This window comes from Pristiophorus japonicus, chromosome 16 (assembly GCF_044704955.1).
Source record: "Pristiophorus japonicus isolate sPriJap1 chromosome 16, sPriJap1.hap1, whole genome shotgun sequence".
Lineage (NCBI taxonomy): Eukaryota > Metazoa > Chordata > Chondrichthyes > Pristiophoridae > Pristiophorus > Pristiophorus japonicus.
In genome coordinates this window covers 77918788-77936532 of record NC_091992.1, presented here as the reverse complement: position 1 = coordinate 77936532, position 17745 = coordinate 77918788, and the positions used below count along the sequence as shown (strand labels likewise).

The 17745-nt window shown below is 47.9% G+C and overlaps 1 protein-coding gene across 2 annotated transcripts in view; it reads right to left on the bottom strand.

The window, feature by feature from the left end:
• The window catches only part of LOC139226613 (E3 ubiquitin-protein ligase TRIM65-like), a 64006-nt gene that overhangs the window by 27476 nt on the left and 18785 nt on the right, over positions 1 to 17745 (bottom strand). For both annotated transcript variants that reach the window (XM_070857479.1, XM_070857481.1), the window contains exons 2-3: positions 14540 to 14635; positions 9183 to 9416 (exon numbers count right to left, since the gene is read on the bottom strand). In XM_070857479.1, coding sequence (XP_070713580.1) covers positions 9183 to 9416; positions 14540 to 14635 — 330 coding nt within the window. The remainder of the gene's footprint in view (positions 1 to 9182; positions 9417 to 14539; positions 14636 to 17745) is intronic.

Sequence of the window (17745 nt, the reverse complement as noted above, 5' to 3'; positions counted from 1 at the left end):
TTATCCTTAGACTGTGACCCCTGGTTCTGGACTTCCCCAACATTGGGAACATTCTTCCTGCATCCAACCTGTCCAAACCCGTCAGAATTTTAAACGTTTCTATGAGGTCCCCTCTCACTCTTCTGAACTCCAGTGAATACAAGCCCAGTTGATCCAGTCTTTCTTGATAGGTCAGTCCCACCATCCCGGGAATCAGTCTGGTGAATCTTCGCTGCACTCCCTCAATAGCAAGAATGTCCTTCCTCAGGTTAGGAGACCAAAACTGTACACAATACTCCAGGTGTGGCCTCACCAAGGCCCTGTACAACTGTAGCAACACCTCCCTGCCCCTGTACTCAAATCCCCTCGCTATGAAGGCCAACATGCCATTTGCTTTCTTAACCGCCTGCTGTACCTGCATGCCAACCTTCAATGACTGATGTACCATGACACCCAGGTCTCGTTGCACCTTCCCTTTTCCTAATCTGTCACCATTCAGATAATAGTCTGTCTCTCTGTTTTTACCACCAAAGTGGATAACCTCACATTTATCCACATTATACTTCATCTGCCACGCATTTGCCCACTCACCTAACCTATCCAAGTCACTCTGCAGCCTCATAGCATCCTCCTCGCAGCTCACACTGCCACCCAACTTAGTGTCATCCGCAAATTTGGAGATACTACATTTAATCCCCTCGTCTAAATCATTAATGTACAATGTAAACAGCTGGGGCCCCAGCACAGAACCCTGCGATACCCCACTAGTCACTGCCTGCCATTCCGAAAAGTACCCATTTACTCCTACTATTTGCTTCCTGTCTGACAACCAGTTCTCAATCCACGTCAGCACACTACCCCCAATCCCATGTGCTTTAACTTTGCACATTAATCTCCTGTGTGGGACCTTGTCGAAAGCCTTCTGAAAGTCCAAATATACCACATCAACTGGTACTCCTTTGTCCACTTTATTGGAAACATCCTCAAAAAATTCCAGAAGATTTGTCAAGCATGATCTCCCTTTCACAAATCCATGCTGACTTGGACCTATCATGTCACCATTTTCCAAATGCGCTGCTATGACATCCTTAATAATTGATTCCATCATTTTACCCACTACTGAGGTCAGGCTGACCGGTCTATAATTCCCTGCTTTCTCTCTCCCTCCTTTTTTAAAAAGTGGGGTTACATTGGCTACCCTCCACTCGATAGGAACTGATCCAGAGTCAATGGAATGTTGGAAAATGACTGTCAATGCATCCGCTATTTCCAAGGCCACCTCCTTAAGTACTCTGGGATGCAGTCCATCAGGCCCTGGGGATTTATCGGCTTTCAATCCCATCAATTTCCCCAACACAATTTCCCGACTAATAAAGATTTCCCTCAGTTCCTCCTCCTTACTAGACCCTCTGACCCCTTTTATATCCGGAAGGTTGTTTGTGTCCTCCTTAGTGAATACTGAACCAAAGTACTTGTTCAATTGGTCTGCCATTTCTTTGTTCCCCGTTATGACTTCCCCTGATTCTGACTGCAGGGGACCTACGTTTGTCTTTACTAACCTTTTTCTCTTTACATACCTATAGAAACTTTTGCAATCCGCCTTAATGTTCCCTGCAAGCTTCTTCTCGTACTCCATTTTCCCTGCCCTAATCAAACCCTTTGTCCTCCTCTGCTGAGTTCTAAATTTCTCCCAGTCCCCAGGTTCGCTGCTATTTCTGGCCAATTTGTATGCCATTTCCTTGGCTTTAATACTATCCCTGATTTCCCTAGATAGCCACGGTTGAGCCACCTTCCCTTTTTTATTTTTACGCCAGACAGGAATGTACAATTGTTGTAATTCATCCATGCGGTCTCTAAATGTCTGCCATTGCCCATCGACAGTCAACCCCTTAAGTATCATTAGCCAATCTATCTTAGCCAATTCATGCCTCATACCTTCAAAGTTACCCTTCTTTAAGTTCTGGACCATGGTCTCTGAATTAACTGTATCATTCTCCATCCTAATGCAGAATTCCACCATATTATGGTCACTCTTCCCCAAGGGGCCTCGCACAATGAGATTGCTAATTAATCCTCTCTCATTACACAACACTCAGTCTAAGATGGCCTCCCCCCTCGTTGGTTCCTCGACATATTGGTCCAGAAAACCATCCCTTATGCACTCCAGGAAATCCTCCTCCACCGTATTGCTTCCAGTTTGGCTAGCCCAATCTATGTGCATATTAAAGTCACCCATTATAACTGCTGCACCTTTATTGCATGCACTCCTAATTTCCTGTTTGATGCCCTCCCCAACATCACTACTACTGTTTGGAGGTCTGTACACAACTCCCACTAACGATTTTTGCCCTTTAGTGTTCTGCAGCTCTACCCATATAGATTCCACATCATCCAAGCTAATGTCTTTCCTAACTATTGCATTAATCTCCTCTTTAACCAGCAATGCTACCCCACCTCCTTTTCCTTTTATTCTATCCTTCCTGAATGTTGAATACCCCTGGATGTTGAGTTCCCAGCCCTGATCATCCTGGAGCCATGTCTCCGTAATCCCAATCACATCATATTTGTTAACATCTATTTGCAGTTAATTCATCCACCTTATTGCGGATACTCCTTGCATTAAGACACAAAGCCTTCAGGCTTGCTTTTTTAACACCCTTTGTCCTTTTAGAATTTTGCTGTACAGTGGCCCTTTTTGTTCTTTGCCTTGGGTTTCTCTGCCCTCCACTTTTCCTCATCTCCTTTGTCTTTTGCTTTTGCCTCATTTTTGGTGCAGTCACGTGTGACTGCTCAGCCAATCAGGTACAATATTCCACAGCTTTCTCATTAATAGCAATGGGAACTCCTTATCTACAAGTTCTCAAAAAACAAACACACTAAACACCATAATAAAAATTTAAAAAAAAAACACACCTCACATAATTAAAATTAATCAAAAATAAAGTTAACAAATGCCTTAGGAAAAAAATATATGTTTCCGATTTTTTTTAAAGTTTTGTAATTAGGGTTAAAAATAAACTTACATTAGTGGGCAGGGTTTTTAAACGATAAAATGTGTTTTTCAAATTAAATTTTATTATATTTTTGTATGTTTTAAAATCTTACACTGTAAAAGTAGGCTATGCACTTTCTTTTATCAAGAATTTTGAGGACATTTGCTGGGCAAGATATGGGGGAAATCCCGCAATCTTGCCCTTGCAAATGTACTCGCTCCCGAGATGCGTGAGATCTGTCAAGCTCCAGTTTGGCAGATCGGAAAAGCCGGTTTTCAGCGCATGCGCATTGCGCACTGAAAACCGGCTTTTGTGATGCCTTCCCGGGTCTGTACTCATTCCGTACGGACCTGGGGAGGCCGGGATTTCTGGGCCAGTGAGTTCTTCCTGCGATTTAATGCTCTCTGTGCCTCGACTCATTTCACCTCACAGCTTTGAGAATACTGCTAACATTCAATCTACGGAGTCAGATTTCTTGGCTCACACCTCTAACAATCCTACAGATTTATACACTAGTTTAGGCAAGTGCAGATTTCAGACGTCAGGGAGGATGATTCAGGCAGACAGTTCTCAGCCCATTGCTGCTTGCCCTGTTTTATTGAGCCGACGATTGGCTCTAGCGTTATTGGCTGCGATTCACACAGGAAGAATCCAAAATCTTTTCCCTTCAACTAATGTTACTGGACTAGTAATCCAGAGACATCAGTTCAAATCCCACCTCGTAGCTGGGGAATTTAAATTCGATTAAATTAATCTGGAATCAAAAAGCTAGTTACCAGTAATGGTGACCATGAAACTACCAGATTGTCGTAAAAACCCACTGGTTCACTAATGTCCTTTAGGGAAGGAAATCTGCTGCCCTTACCCGGTCTGGCCTATATGTGACTCCAGACTCACAGCAATGTGGTTGACTCTTAACTGCCCTCTGCAGTGGCCTAGCGAGCTGTCCAAGAAGGCGGCTCACTACCACATTCTCGAGGGCAATTAGGAATGGGCAATAAATGCTGGCCTTGCACCGATGCCCATATCCCGTGAATGAATGAATAAAAAAAAACGACATCCAATGACAACCGAGGTCCAGAAAGCCGACATTCAAACACAAGCCAAAACACTAGGGGGGAAAATTTGGTTGCGCCTCATTAGGGGCGGTAATCCAGGTGGAGCGGTACTGTTAGCGTCTTGAAAACATTTAGGCCTCCCGCCCAGAAATTCATCAGAATGGGTCGAAAAGCTGACAGGGGCGATAAATCAGCCGTTGCACACTAGAGCTTGGGGAGGGGGACGCAAATGAAAATGCCAGCGCTAAATTCAGCTGAGTCATTGCACATGCGCCGAACTCCGATTCAAGTCCCGGGAAAAGTCGAGTCTTAAGGGCGTGGCATCTTAATGCACCCAGTAGTTTTCAAAATCACTTTTTCTCAAACTGAACTCTTACGTCTGTCTGCCACTGCAAACTGGGAGACTCACGTACCGTGCTGTGTGTAAACGTCGCACTGACTGAGACCTCGGAGGGAGGCGCTTCCTCATCCCTTTAAGTAGTCGCCAGTTAACGACTCTGCCAGCCTGTACCCACTGTTTTTCCAGACTTTGGTATTGGCGGGCACACAATGAAGCGCACGCACCGAATTTACCGATCGGGACGCAAGCGTGCGCGTTGCACCAGGAATACATCATGATCGGAGTGACCGTCACCAGCCAGACGTTACTGGTTTGCGCCCCCAGTAAACCTTGAATGAATTTTCAGTTGGAGCGCTAAAAGCTGAGTGCCTGGTCGTTAAGCTCTAACGCTCCCATTAACGCCCCCTCTCCGCTAACGGAGGCGTTAGACAACCGAAAATCCAGCCTTTGACCAATAAGCTATAAATGACGGGGGTTTCTACAAAATATCAGAAGGTAATACGCAGTAAACAGAACACAGTCAGACACACAGATATATGTACCACAGATAATTGGGTAATACCGATGTAAATATATAGTAAAACAGATTAACTGGTTGCAGTTTGTGGGACTTTACTGTGCACAAATTGGTGGCCGTGTTTTCTACATTACAACAGTGACTACACTTCAGAATGATTCAATGTGTGTGGGACATTTCTGAGAGATGTGAGAAGGCATTATATAAACACAAGTCTTTCTCATCATTTTAAACTGCTAAAAGTTGTTCAGATAGACAAATAAACGTAACGCTATCGATGCAAATAACAAAGTGATATAGAAAGCACATAATGAGACAAATTATGCTTAGAAATTTCTGGTAGTCAGTCCTGCCTTAACACGATAAATGACTTCAGTGACTTTACGAACCTAAAAATTACTGTTTGCAAGATCAGCGAGTAAACAATAACTGCAGTGCTCTCACTCTCCTCTGTGTTAAATGTCAATATCGCAAACAGCAATTTCTAGGTTCGACATCAAAATATCATCCCTCCTGTTAATCAATTCAATTCCTCTGTGCAATTCCAGAGGAGCCTCATTTCTCAATTTGTCAAATAATCGAATCAGGATAGAAGCATCCATTGTAAGTACTTTCCCAATTGGACTACAGCCCCCGGATCGCCGACCCTGGACCCCCGACCCATAAGCCCCGAACCCCGGACCACTGTCTCTCGGCTTGATTAGACACACTGCAGGGTAATTTTCCAAGTATGGGCTGGAAACAGGGAACATTGCCGAACGCTGCCACATTCTGGAAAATCGTGGCGTGTCCCTCTATGCCAGTTCCTGGATTACCTGCCAGTCTCTGGCCCAGGACACTGCCCTTCCCCTCGCCCTCCCTCCCTCATTAGGCTTTCTGCCCCTGGCAGAGACAAGAGGGCCTTTTTTTAACATCGGGTGCAAAATAGGCGGATGGCAGGAGGTGTGTGCCCGTCAGCGTGCCGTGAGGACCGGGTCTCATTTGCTCGGATCCGGCGAGCTGGAGACAAACCCTCATCATCATCATAGGCAGTTCCTTGGAATCGAGGAAGACTTGCTTCACTCTTAAAATGAGTCCTTAGGTGGCTGTACAGTCCAATATGGGAACCACAGTCCCTGTCACAGGTGGGACAGATAGTCATTGAGGGAAAGGGTGGGTGGGACTGGTTTGCCGCACGCTCCTTCCGCTGTCTGCGCTTGATTTCTGCATGCTCTCGGCGACGAGACTCGAGGTGCTCAGTGCCCTCCCGGATGCACTTCCTCTACTTAGGGCTGTCTTTGGCCAGGGACTCCCAGGTGTCAGTGGGGATGTTGCACTTTATCAGGGAGGCTTTGAGGGTGTCCTTGTAACGTTTCCTCTGCCCACCTTTGGCTCGCTTGCCGTGAAGGAGTTCCGAGTAGAGCGCTTGCTTAGGGAGTCTCGTGTCTGGCATGCGAACTATGTGGCCTGCCCAGCGGAGCTGATCAAGTGTGGTCAGTGCTTCAATGCTGGGGATGTTGGCCTGGTCGAGGACACTAAAGTCGGTGCGTCTGTCCTCCCAGGGGATTTGTAGCCGGTGTGCAACGGCCACCCCACGTTAAAAGAACTCACGCACAGGCATCTTCCATTCCTCTAACAAACTAGGGCTCCGATGGTTGGGGAGGCCAGGAGATCCACTGGTTCTACACAGGACCTGGACAGGTAGGCGATTGCGGGGGGGGAAGGGGGAAGGGGTTAAACCGAGGCCCCAACTGCCCTCTCAAGTGTACATTAACAACTTAGTGATATTGGCTGAGGGATAAATATTGGCCAGGACACCGGGGAGAACTTCCCTGCTCTTCTTCGAAATAGTGCCGTGGGATCTTTTACGTCCACCTGAGAGAGCAGACGGGGCCTCGTTTTAACGTCTCATCTGAAAGACGCATCTCCGACAGTGCAGCACTGGAGTGCCAGCCTAGAATTCTGTGCTCAAGTCCCTGGAGTGGGAAATGAACCGACAACATTCTGACAGAGGCAAGAGTGCTACCCCCTGAGCCATGGCAGACACAGTTAAAATCAGCTTCCCCACCACCCATGTGAGTCTGTGTTGTGCTCTCCGCTATCTCTCCTTCCCTCTGCATTCTTCTTATTCTCTCTCCTTTCCGAGTTAAAAAGATTGCCACACAACAAACTCAGCCAACACCCCAACTTTCTCACCTAACCCACAGATACTTGTTTACCTGGCACCCAGAGGTACATCCCTTTTGTACAGGAGATCCTCCTCCACTGTTGGGGAGAGTTGGTTGAGTCTCACAATCATTCTACCCGATGCAATGCAACAATGCATGTTACTGATTTACAACACGGTCAATCTTAAACCATTTAAAATGTGCAACACACACATTTAACAATTGTCCCTCTGCCCCTGCATGCCCCTTCTTGGAATTAAAATGTACGGGATGAATTTTACAATCCGGTGCTCCTGTGCAATGGAGCACACATCGGGGTCGGAAGTCAACCTGCCCATTCATTTAACGCAGGGACATTCAACGTGGGCTGCAAATCATCCACGCTGACCTCCAGGCACAGATGCCCCACATTAATCCTCATCCCGTAATGTTCAGCTCCACTGGTGCTCAGCTGTTTCCCTCTTTCTATCCCTATCTCTCCCTTTCTCTCCCTCCGTCTCCCTCTTTCTAACTCTGTCTCTCTCTTTCCCTCCATCTTCCTTTTTCTATCTCTATCTCTTTCTTTCTATCTCTTGCTCTCTCTTTCCCTCCATCTTCCTCTTTCTATCTCTATCTCTCCCTCCGTCTCCCTCTTTCTATCTCTATTTCTTTCTTTCTCTCCCTCCGTCTCCCTCTTTCTATCTCTGTCTCTCTCTTTCCCTCCCGGTTGCCCTCTTTCTACTTCTATCTCTCTCTTTCTCTCCCTCCCTTTCTATCACTGGCTCTCTCTCCATTTGATCAATGCGACTGAGCTCAGAGCTCTGGACTTCCCCTTTGTTTCTCCTGGAATGCTGTGGATGACACAGCAACTAACCAAGTATTTGAAGAATTTGGTTTAGCCCAAGTCACGCAGTCGATCCCACTTCCTGCAGCTCGGCAGCATTCCTTTCCACGGCCCCAGTGTCAGCAGTCTGGGGGCTAAGATCTCCTTCTTTAATTACAAGTACTTTCTCCTACCCGAGGTGCTTGTAGGTTGGGCTGCGACGTACAGTAATCTTTCTCGTTTTTATCAATGGACACAGCATGTTGCCAGGCCATGGCACGTATCAGGCACAACGCACAGTTCTACTGCTTGCAACCTACGCACACTGCCCGGCAGTCTAGCAGTTGTGTGGTAGTTGGTTTGCAGAAACCACGTACACCTCCATCTCCCAAGACGCAAAGGTCAGGGGAGATAAAAGCCTGCCCCTTCTCTGAAGGCTGCAAATCAGAGTTAGAAATCTCCACGACAGTACCATCGTCAAATCCCCCACCATCAACACCATGGACCAGCCACTTAAATGCTGTGGTTACTAGAGAAGGTCAGAAGCTGGGTATTCTGCAACAAGTGTCTCACCTCCCAACTCCCCAAAGCCTTTCCACCACCTACAAGATGTAAGTCAAATGTATGATGGAATATTCTCCACTTGCTTGGATGGGATACACTCAGGAAACTTGACACCATCCAGGACAAAGCAGTCTGCATGATCGGCACCACATCCACCACCTTCAACATTCACTCCCTCCACCACCGGTGCACCGTGGCTGCAGTGTGTACCATCTATAAGATGCACTGCAGCAACTTGCCAAGGCTTCTTCGGCAGCACCTCCCAAACCCGCGACCTCTACCACCTCATCATCATCGGCAGTCCCTGGAAATTGGTGCGGTCGCGGCCTGCAAGACCATCAGCAGGCCGGAGCCATTAGAGGGAGCAATGTGGGGCGGCATACCACTGCAGGGAGCAGCGTGTGCTCATCACCTCCATGTTCCCCTCCACGTCACACGCCATCCTGACTTGGATGTATATCACCCGTTCCTTCATTGTCGCTGGGTCAAAATCCTGGAACTCCCTCCCTAACAGCACTGTGGGAGTACCTTCAGCACACGGACTGCAGCGGTTCAAGAAGGCGGCTCACCATCACCTTCTCGAGGGTAATTAGGAATGGGCAATAAATGCTGGCCTTGCCGGTGACGCCCACATCCCGGGATTTTATAATAAAAAAGGTTGCTGATGGGTCTGGCTCAGGGGAGGGGGGAAATTACATGTTGTCCCCTATAACAGAAGCCAACCTGTCAGTGATAACGCCAGCCTAATTAAATTCAAAATGGCAGCCGCGGTTTTCCCCTACCTGTAACATCTGCACAGAGTCATTGCTCTTCAGTGTGGTCTCCAGCTTCAGCCTGACCTCTCTCAGCTCGGTGCACTTCTCTTCCAGCTTCCCCATGGCACTGTCGGCCTGCTCCAGAGCACTGCGCTCCTCGCTCACAATGTACTCAGTCACTTTAGCCTGCACCTCCGCCAGCTCCTTGGCCAGCATGACGAACTTGTTGGCGTAGTTCATTTTAGCCCGAGAGGCAGAGTCCTGAAAACACGGTAAAGAAGCCTCAACAGCGGAATCTCCTGGTATTTACACCCGACCCTCCCCCCCTCCCTCCAATCCCCACCCGCTCCCTTCATAGGCATCAGCTGTGGCTCAGTGGGCAGCACTCTCGCCTCTGAGTCAGAAGGTTGTGGCTTCAAGTCCCACCGCAGAGACTTGAGCACATAATCCAGGCTGACACTCCAGTGCAGTGCTGTGGGAGCGCTGCACTGTCAGAGGTGCCGTCTTTCAGATGAGACGTCAAACCGAGGCCCGTCTGCTCTCTCAGTGGGTGTAAAAGATCCCATGGCACTATTTCAAAGAAGAGCAGGGGAGTTATCCCTGGTCTCCTGGCCAATATTTATCCATCAACCAACACCACTAAAAAACAGATTATCTGGTCATGATCTGTGAGCATATGTGTTGGGGAGTGTGCGCACACATGTTGAGGATTTTGTGTATGTATCTGTGTGCACGCGTGTTTGGGTGTGTATGTATTTATCTGTGTGCATGCGTGTGCATGCGTATCTGTGTGCGTGCATGTCAGTGTGTGTGAATGTGTGTGTATTTGTAGGCAATTGTGTGAGTTGAATGACTTCAATGACGCCCGTGGCTGAATCGTCTACCAAAGCTCACTGTCCCCGTTCACACGTGGTACCAGAGAGTCCTGTGGCTGTATCACCAAATCGAGGTCGAGGAGAGAAAGGTGTAGGGTGTGGAAATCACTGTTTATACTATCGAGTCATGAAAAGACAAGCATATCTCCTGACTCTTACTCCAGTCACCAGTCCATTAGGGAGAACCACCTGCTATTTTAGAAACACCTCATATCCCTGTCTGATCCTCCGACTGATTATCTGGGCCACCCCTTGATGGTACCTGTGGCGAATTTGAGACCAGGCAGGCCTTAGTCGGGCCCATGGTTAAAATGGCGTGGCTTCCTGCCGATGTCATCAGGACTTGACGTTGCCATTTAAATTAGGCCCCCACTTCTCTGGGGGCCTGTATGTGCCTGATTTCAGGCTATTTAAGGTGGTGGGGGCAGGAACTCGCTTGACAAGGTGGATGCAGAGAGGATGTTTCCCCTCGTGGGGGAATCTAGAACAAGGGGGTATAGTTTCAGAATAAGGAGTCGCTCATTTAGAACAGAGATGAGGAGAAATTTCTTCTCTCAGAAGGTTGTAAATCTGTGGAATTCTCTGCCCCAGAGAGCTGTGGAGGCTGGGTCATTGAATATATTTAAGGTGGAGATAGACAGATTTTTGAATGTTGGGAGTGAAGGGTTATGGGGAGCGGGCAGGGAAATGGAGCTGAGTCCATGATCGGATCAGCCATGATCTTAATGAATGGCGGAGCAGGCTCGAGGGGCTAAATGGCCTACTCCTGCTCCTATATCTTATGAACGCATGTAGAACATGGCGCGAACCCCACCCACCCATCTGACCCCCATCCCACACTATTCCCGTAGAGCAGGGCGGGATTAAAATACCCTCTATAAAGTGGGACAGTGTGAGCAGCTGGCTCACAGTGTGACTCATGTACCAAAGCGAGCAGTGTATTCTGGCCAGGTACAAACACTTGCCCTACTCAGAATAAGCCCGCTCACTCAAGGCGACGGCAGACTCCCGATTTAGCACAGTCACAGGACTGGCGCTGGTCCCAAGGTGACGCCATTCTTTCTGCCAAGATAAGCAAGGCAAGCACACGACAAGCAAGCATGTCACGCCCGATTCTTGCAAAAGGAAAGCTGACAGCTACTGTGAGTCACACACCTTCAGAATACACGGACTTCCCTTTGTGCAGTGCCTCACCTGCGCTGCAGTACTTTGACATGCAGCAGCTGCTCCTGCGTAGGCAAGATCCCACAGACACCAAACAAGGTTGCTGCTCAGCTGTTCTACTGTAAAAGGTTTTTATTTTAGAATGTATTTTTGGGATGTGGCAGCAGCACGCAGGGACTGGCAAGGCATCAACTGAGTGGTTCGCTCGGCCCCTTCAGAGACAACCACTTTGGTGTGGGGCTGGAGTCACATGTAGGCCAGACCAGGTGAGAACGGCAGATTTCCCTCCCTAAATAACATCGGTGAACCAGTTGGGCTTTTACCACAATCCGACAGCCCCATGGTCACTGTTACTGATACCAGCTTCTTATTTCAGGATTTTGTTTTTGTACTGAATTCAAATTCTCAAACTGCCCTGGTGGGATTTGAACTCAACAGTTCTCTGGATTACTAGTTCCCTCGTTGGGGAATCTAAAACTAGGGGGCATAGTTTCAGAATAAGGGGTCATCCATTTAAGACGGAGATGAGGAGGAATTTTTTCTCTCAGAGGGTCATGAATCTGTGAAATTCTCTGCCCCCAGAGAGCTGTGGAGACTGGGTCATTGAATATATTTAAGGTGGTCTCCAGCCGTCTTGATCAACCCTTGCCGCTGGACCAAGACCTAGCTCTGTCAAGCCCGTGTGGTGGCTGCTGTGCAACGGCCACCACACGTTAAAAAAATCCACGCATAGGCATCTTCCACCTTCAGGATGTAGTTCAGGACCTGGAATATTAGGTCCTTCATTGAAACACCTGTGAACTCATCCCTTTTTGGCGTGGAAGCAAGTCATCCTCATTTAGAGGGATTGGCTATGATGATTAAGGTGGAGATAGATAGATTTTTGAACTACAGGGGAGTCAGGGGTTATGGGCAGCGGGCAGGGAAGTGGAGTTGAGGCCAAGATCAGATCAGCCATGATCTTGTTGAATGGTGGAGCAGGCTCGAGGGGCCAAATGGCCTACTCCTGCTCCTATTTCTTATGTTCTTATAACCACTACACTACTGTATCCATGTATTGGTTGGTCTACTCTTCCTCAAAATTATTTAATGGAATTTTTTACATCCACCTGACCCAGCAGACAGAGCATCAGTTAGAAAGACGGTACCCCCGACCGTGTAGCACTCCCTCAGCCTAGAAAATAGCCCGGGGAGAACTCCTCTGCTCTTCTTTGAAATAATGCCATGGGATCTTTTACATCCACCTGAGAGGGCCTCGGTTATTGATTGCTGTATTACCAAAATCAATGGAGAGTAATATCAGGTGGGGTTTAAAACGGGTGTCCATCTCAAACCCTCTCCATTCCTGCTAGGCAGCTAATGAATTCAAATCTCTGGAGTGTAGACCTGAACCCATGATCCTCTGGCCCAGAGCCGAGGCTAGCACCAACGGAACCCACGCTGTCAGTACAATGCCTGCGAGTTATATGGTAAGAACATTATAATTAGGAGCAGGAGTAGGCCATTCGGCCCCTCAAGCCTGCTCCGCCATTCAGTAAGATCATGGCTGATCTTCTACCTCAACTCCACTTTCCTGCACGATCCCCACATCCCTTGATTCCCTTAATATCCAAAAATCTAATAATCTCTATCTTGAATATACTCAATGACTGAGCCTCCACAGCTCTCGGGGGTAGAGAATTCCAAAGATTCACTACCCTCTGAATGAAGAAGGTCGCTTTCATCTCAGTCCTAAATGGCCAACCCCTTATCCTGAGACTGTGACCCCTGGTTCTAGACTCCCCAGCCCGAGGGAAACATCCTCCCTGCATCTACTCTGTCAAGCCCTGTAAGAATGTTGTATGTTTCAATGAGATCACCTCTCATTCTTCTAAACTCTAGAGAGTATAGGCCTAGTCTACTCAATCTCTCCTCATAGGACAATCCCCCCCATCCCAGGAACCAGTCTGGTTAGCAGGAATCACAGTGCGGCTCAAGCTACTCGGTTTAAATAAAACCAGCAGATAATAGTAATTTTTTTTTAAATCACAGGGCTGGAATGTACATGTCCCAGGGAGTTCTCCTCAGTGCCTTGGTCAATATTTATCTCTCAACCAACACCATTAAAACAGATTGTTTCAGGAAACATTGATAAGCCAGATGAGCTTTTTTTAATTAAAAAAAAAAATGAAAATATGTCAAATCGCCACAGTTCTCAGTGCAGATACCACTCAGGTTAACTAGGATAGGAGGGAGACTGTGGTATGTTAGGAAGTATTGATTAGGATTGGGCTTTCTCTGTTCCAGGCGCTGTATCAATGCATGCTGTTGTCACTGATTGAATACAAGCGAGATCGTAGAGCCAGACCATCAGGAAGCACTTCTTCACACAAAGGGTCGTGGAAATCTGGAACTCGCTCCCCCAACTCAGCACAGATCATGGATGGGACCCAAGACTTCCCTGAGCTGTACAATTCAGCTGTTCACCGAATAAACCCACTGGACCTTTGGGCGAGTGAAGATTTGAACTCCAATACAGATAAAGAATATATGAAGTAAAAACCGAAAATGCTGGAATGCACAGCAGGTCCGTCAATAGTCGTTGTCACTCCCCTTTCGTTTTTCTAAGACCTTTTCGCTACCTGAGTGAGACGCGAGGCATTAGCCGTGGCTCAGTGGGCACCGCTCTCGCCTCCGAGTCTGAAGGTTGTGGGTTCAAGCCCCACTCCAGGGACTTGAGCACAGAATCCAGGCTGACAGTCCAGTCCAGTGCTGAGGGAGTGCTGCACTGTCAGAGGTGCCGCCTTTCAGGTGAGACGTTAAACCCAGGCCCCGTCAGCCCTCTCGGGTGGACGTAAAAGATCCCATGTTGATATTTGAGCAGGGGAATTCTCCTTGGTGTCCTGGCCAATACTTATCCCTCAATCAATGTCACTAAAACAGATTATCCGATCATTATCACATTGCTGTTGGTGGGACCTTGCTGTGCAGAAATTGGCTGCTGCATTTCCCACATTACAAAAGTACTTCATTTTCTGTGAAGTGCTTTGGGATGTCCTGAGTTGGTGAAAGGTGCGATATAAATGCACGTCTTTCTTTCTTGCATCTCTTTCCAGTTTTTTGTAGCGTATTAAACCCATCAATGACCCCCCTGTGGCAGGTCAGCAGACCTGCCTCTTTTATCTGCTGTTCCCTCCTCCTGCTCATCATTTTGTTCAGTCCTATAACCAATCCCCATTCCTGGAGAACCTGCACCTTTAATGTCACTCTTTCTTTTTGGACCCACAGTGTATTTCCAGCATTTTCTGTTTCCATCTTTATGCTTTTCTCTAAGGAAAGCTTTGCAAAAATTGGAATATCCATTACCTTAATAGAAATGGTCTGCTGTTTGAGTGTCTCGATCAGCCCTTCCGTCTTCTTTACTTGGCGTTCCATCTCCTCATATTTCGCCACAAGTTCTTTCTAAAATATTTTAATAAAAAGTAAAGATGTTAAACCTTGACCCAGTGGTCGCACACTCTAGTCTCAGAGTCAGAAAGTCGTGGGTTTACGCCCCACTCCAGAGACTTGAGCACATAATCCAGGCTGATACTCCAGTGCAGTGCTGAGGGAGTGCTGCATTGTCGGAGGCACTACCTGTTGGGTGAGACGTTAAATCGAGGCCCGGTCCTTCCTCTCAGATGAACGTAAAAGATCCCACGGCACTATGTGAAGAAGAGCAGGGGAGTTCTTCCCGGTGTCCTGGCCAACATCTATCCCTCAAACATATAACGAAAACAAATTATCTGGTCATTACATCATTACTGTTTGTCGGACTTTGCAGTACGCAAACTGGCTGTCATGTTTCCCTACATTACACCAGTGACTTCAAATGTACCTCATTGGTTGTGAAGCTCTTTGGGACGTCCTGAGGTCATGAAAGGCGCTATATAAATTCTTAATGAATGTAAAATAAACGATTGCAAGCATCATAAATTTACATTCTTGGAGAGTGTAACGTATGCACCTGTGAGTATGCTCACAGGTTTGTGGAGCTCTTGAGTTGTGTTGGCTTAGCCAGTCACGTGATGTTCACAAGACTCAATAAAACCCCAGCCAGTTGGGTTTGGGGGATCCACGATAAGGCAGGTGGTTGTGAGCCTGGTGGATGAACTGGTAATGTGTAGTGTAATTGTTAAACCTTTGCTAATAAACCAACTAGTTCTTAATAGCAATGTGTTGCTATGAATTCTTAGGCAAAGAACCCATGAAGCAAATACATTACAGAGAGGACCCCCTCCGCAATCTTTATCATGGAGCAGCTGTGGCACAAGCCAGCTTGCACTTGGACATTTAATGCCCATGGAGCAGTGCCAGGGGAGTAACCTGACTTACACTTTAGACTTTTAATCAATTTTTAATCGACTTTTAATCTATTTTTTTAACTTTTAAATCGACCTGAGTAACTTTTTTAACAATTTGAAAAAACTTTTAAACAACTTGGAAACCTTGGAGAAACTTTTAATAACTTTTTGGGACATCTCTCGGAACTCCGGCAGACAGCTGACCTTCCTAATGCCTGCCCCCCAACCAAGTCTCGGGAAACCTACCATTAATGGCGCTACTCAGCGCCAAGCCTGCGGCCAACACCTCTCCATCGGCATTTAGGCTTATACAGCAGTACCTGGTCTCCAGTCGTCTTGGATCCCCTTGCCACTGGACCAAGACCTTGTTCAGCTAAGCCCGTGTGGTTGCCGGTGTGCAGCGGCCACCTCACGTTAAAAGAACTCACGCACAGGCATCTTTCACTTCGTTAACATGAAGTTCGGGACCTGGAATGTCAGGACCCTCATGGACAACTCCAACAGCAACAGGCCGGAACGCCGCACCACCATAGTTGCCTGGGAACTTAGACATTTTGACATCGACATCGCCGCCCGAAGCGAGACCCAGCGGGCAGGAGAAGGCCAGCTCAAGGAACAAGATGGAGGTTTTCTGGAAAGGAAAACCAGAGGAAGAACGGCGCCTTCATGGAGTCGGCTTTGCCGTCAAAAATGAACTGGTCGGCCGCCTCAAAGACTTCCCTTGCGGGGTTAACGAACGCCTCATCTTACCCTATCCCGGAAACAATGCGCCACAATCATCAGTGCTCACGCCCCAACACTCGATGCAATGGATGAGGCTAAAGAAGGTTTTTATTCCAACCTCGAGACATCCCTGTCCCGCGTCCCCACAGGCGACAAATTGATCCTCCTGGGTGACTTTAATGCCAGGGTCGGCAAAGACACAGCCCTCTGGGCAGGAGTGATTGGCAGAGAGGGGTTAGGGAAAGCCAACTCCAGCGGTACCCTACTCCTGACAAAATGTGCAGAACATGAACTCCTCATCACCAACACCCTGTTCCGCCAGAGGGACAAATATAAGGCATCGTGGAAACACCTTCGCTCCAAACACTGGCACCTGCTCGACTATGTCATCGTTCGAGCCAGGGATCGCAAGGATGTGTGCATCACCCACGCCATGACAAGAGCTGACAACTGCTGGACGGACCACTGTCTAATCCGATCCATCATCAACATTAATATAGCCCCAAAGCAGAGGGGACAGCAGAAGCAGTGCCGCAAAAAAGTCAATGCCGGGGCACTTAAAGACCCAGCTAAAAGACCCCTATATTGCCAGCGCCTCACAGCTAACCTGGCGTGCCTTGATGACCCTGAGATGTTGAATGCCCATAGTGCTTGGTCTGCCCTCCAGGCCTCTATAACCAGTGCCTGTGAAGAGACACTTGGTCACTCAACCAGAAAACACCAAGGCTGGTTTGATGAAAATGATCAGGAGATCCAAGAGCTAATAGATCACAAGCGCAGGGCATTTCTGAGCCACAAGCAACAACCAACTCGGGAGCTACAAAGCAACGTTACAGACGGCTCAAGGCTGAGGCCCAACAAAAAACCCAGGATGTAAAGAACAGGTGGTGGATGGAGAAAGCACAGGAGATACAACAACTGGCCGACAGCCACGATATGTGAGGATTCTTCATTGCAGTCAAGGCCACCTACGGTCCAAACTCTCAAGGCCCCACCCCACTTCTGGCCAAGAACGGGGAAACACTCATCAAGGACACCGAGGCTGTCAGGGCCCGCTGGAAGGAGCACTTCGAAGATTTTCTCAATTGAGACGCTGTCTTTGACTCGAGCATTCTTGACTCCATTTCGCAGCATGCTACCCGCCACCACCTCGGTGAAACCCCAACGTTGCACGAGGTAGGCAAAGCCATAAAACAGCTCAAGAATAACAAGGGTACGGGTGCGGATGGAATCTCTGCTGAGGCACTAAAGTATGGCGGAGAGGCACTGTTGGCGCAGATCCATGACCTCATTTCTCTCATCTGGAGGGAGGAGAGCATGCCGGGAGATCTGAGAGATGCAGTAACTACGCTCCAAAAGTAATTAATTGGCTGTAAAGTGCTTTGAGATGTCCGGTGGTCGTGAAAGGTGCTATATAAATGCGAGCCTTTCTTTCTTTCGCACTGATGGCCATGCCTTTGGCCATCTCGGCCCGATGCTTTGGGATTCCCTGCCTAAACCTTCTGC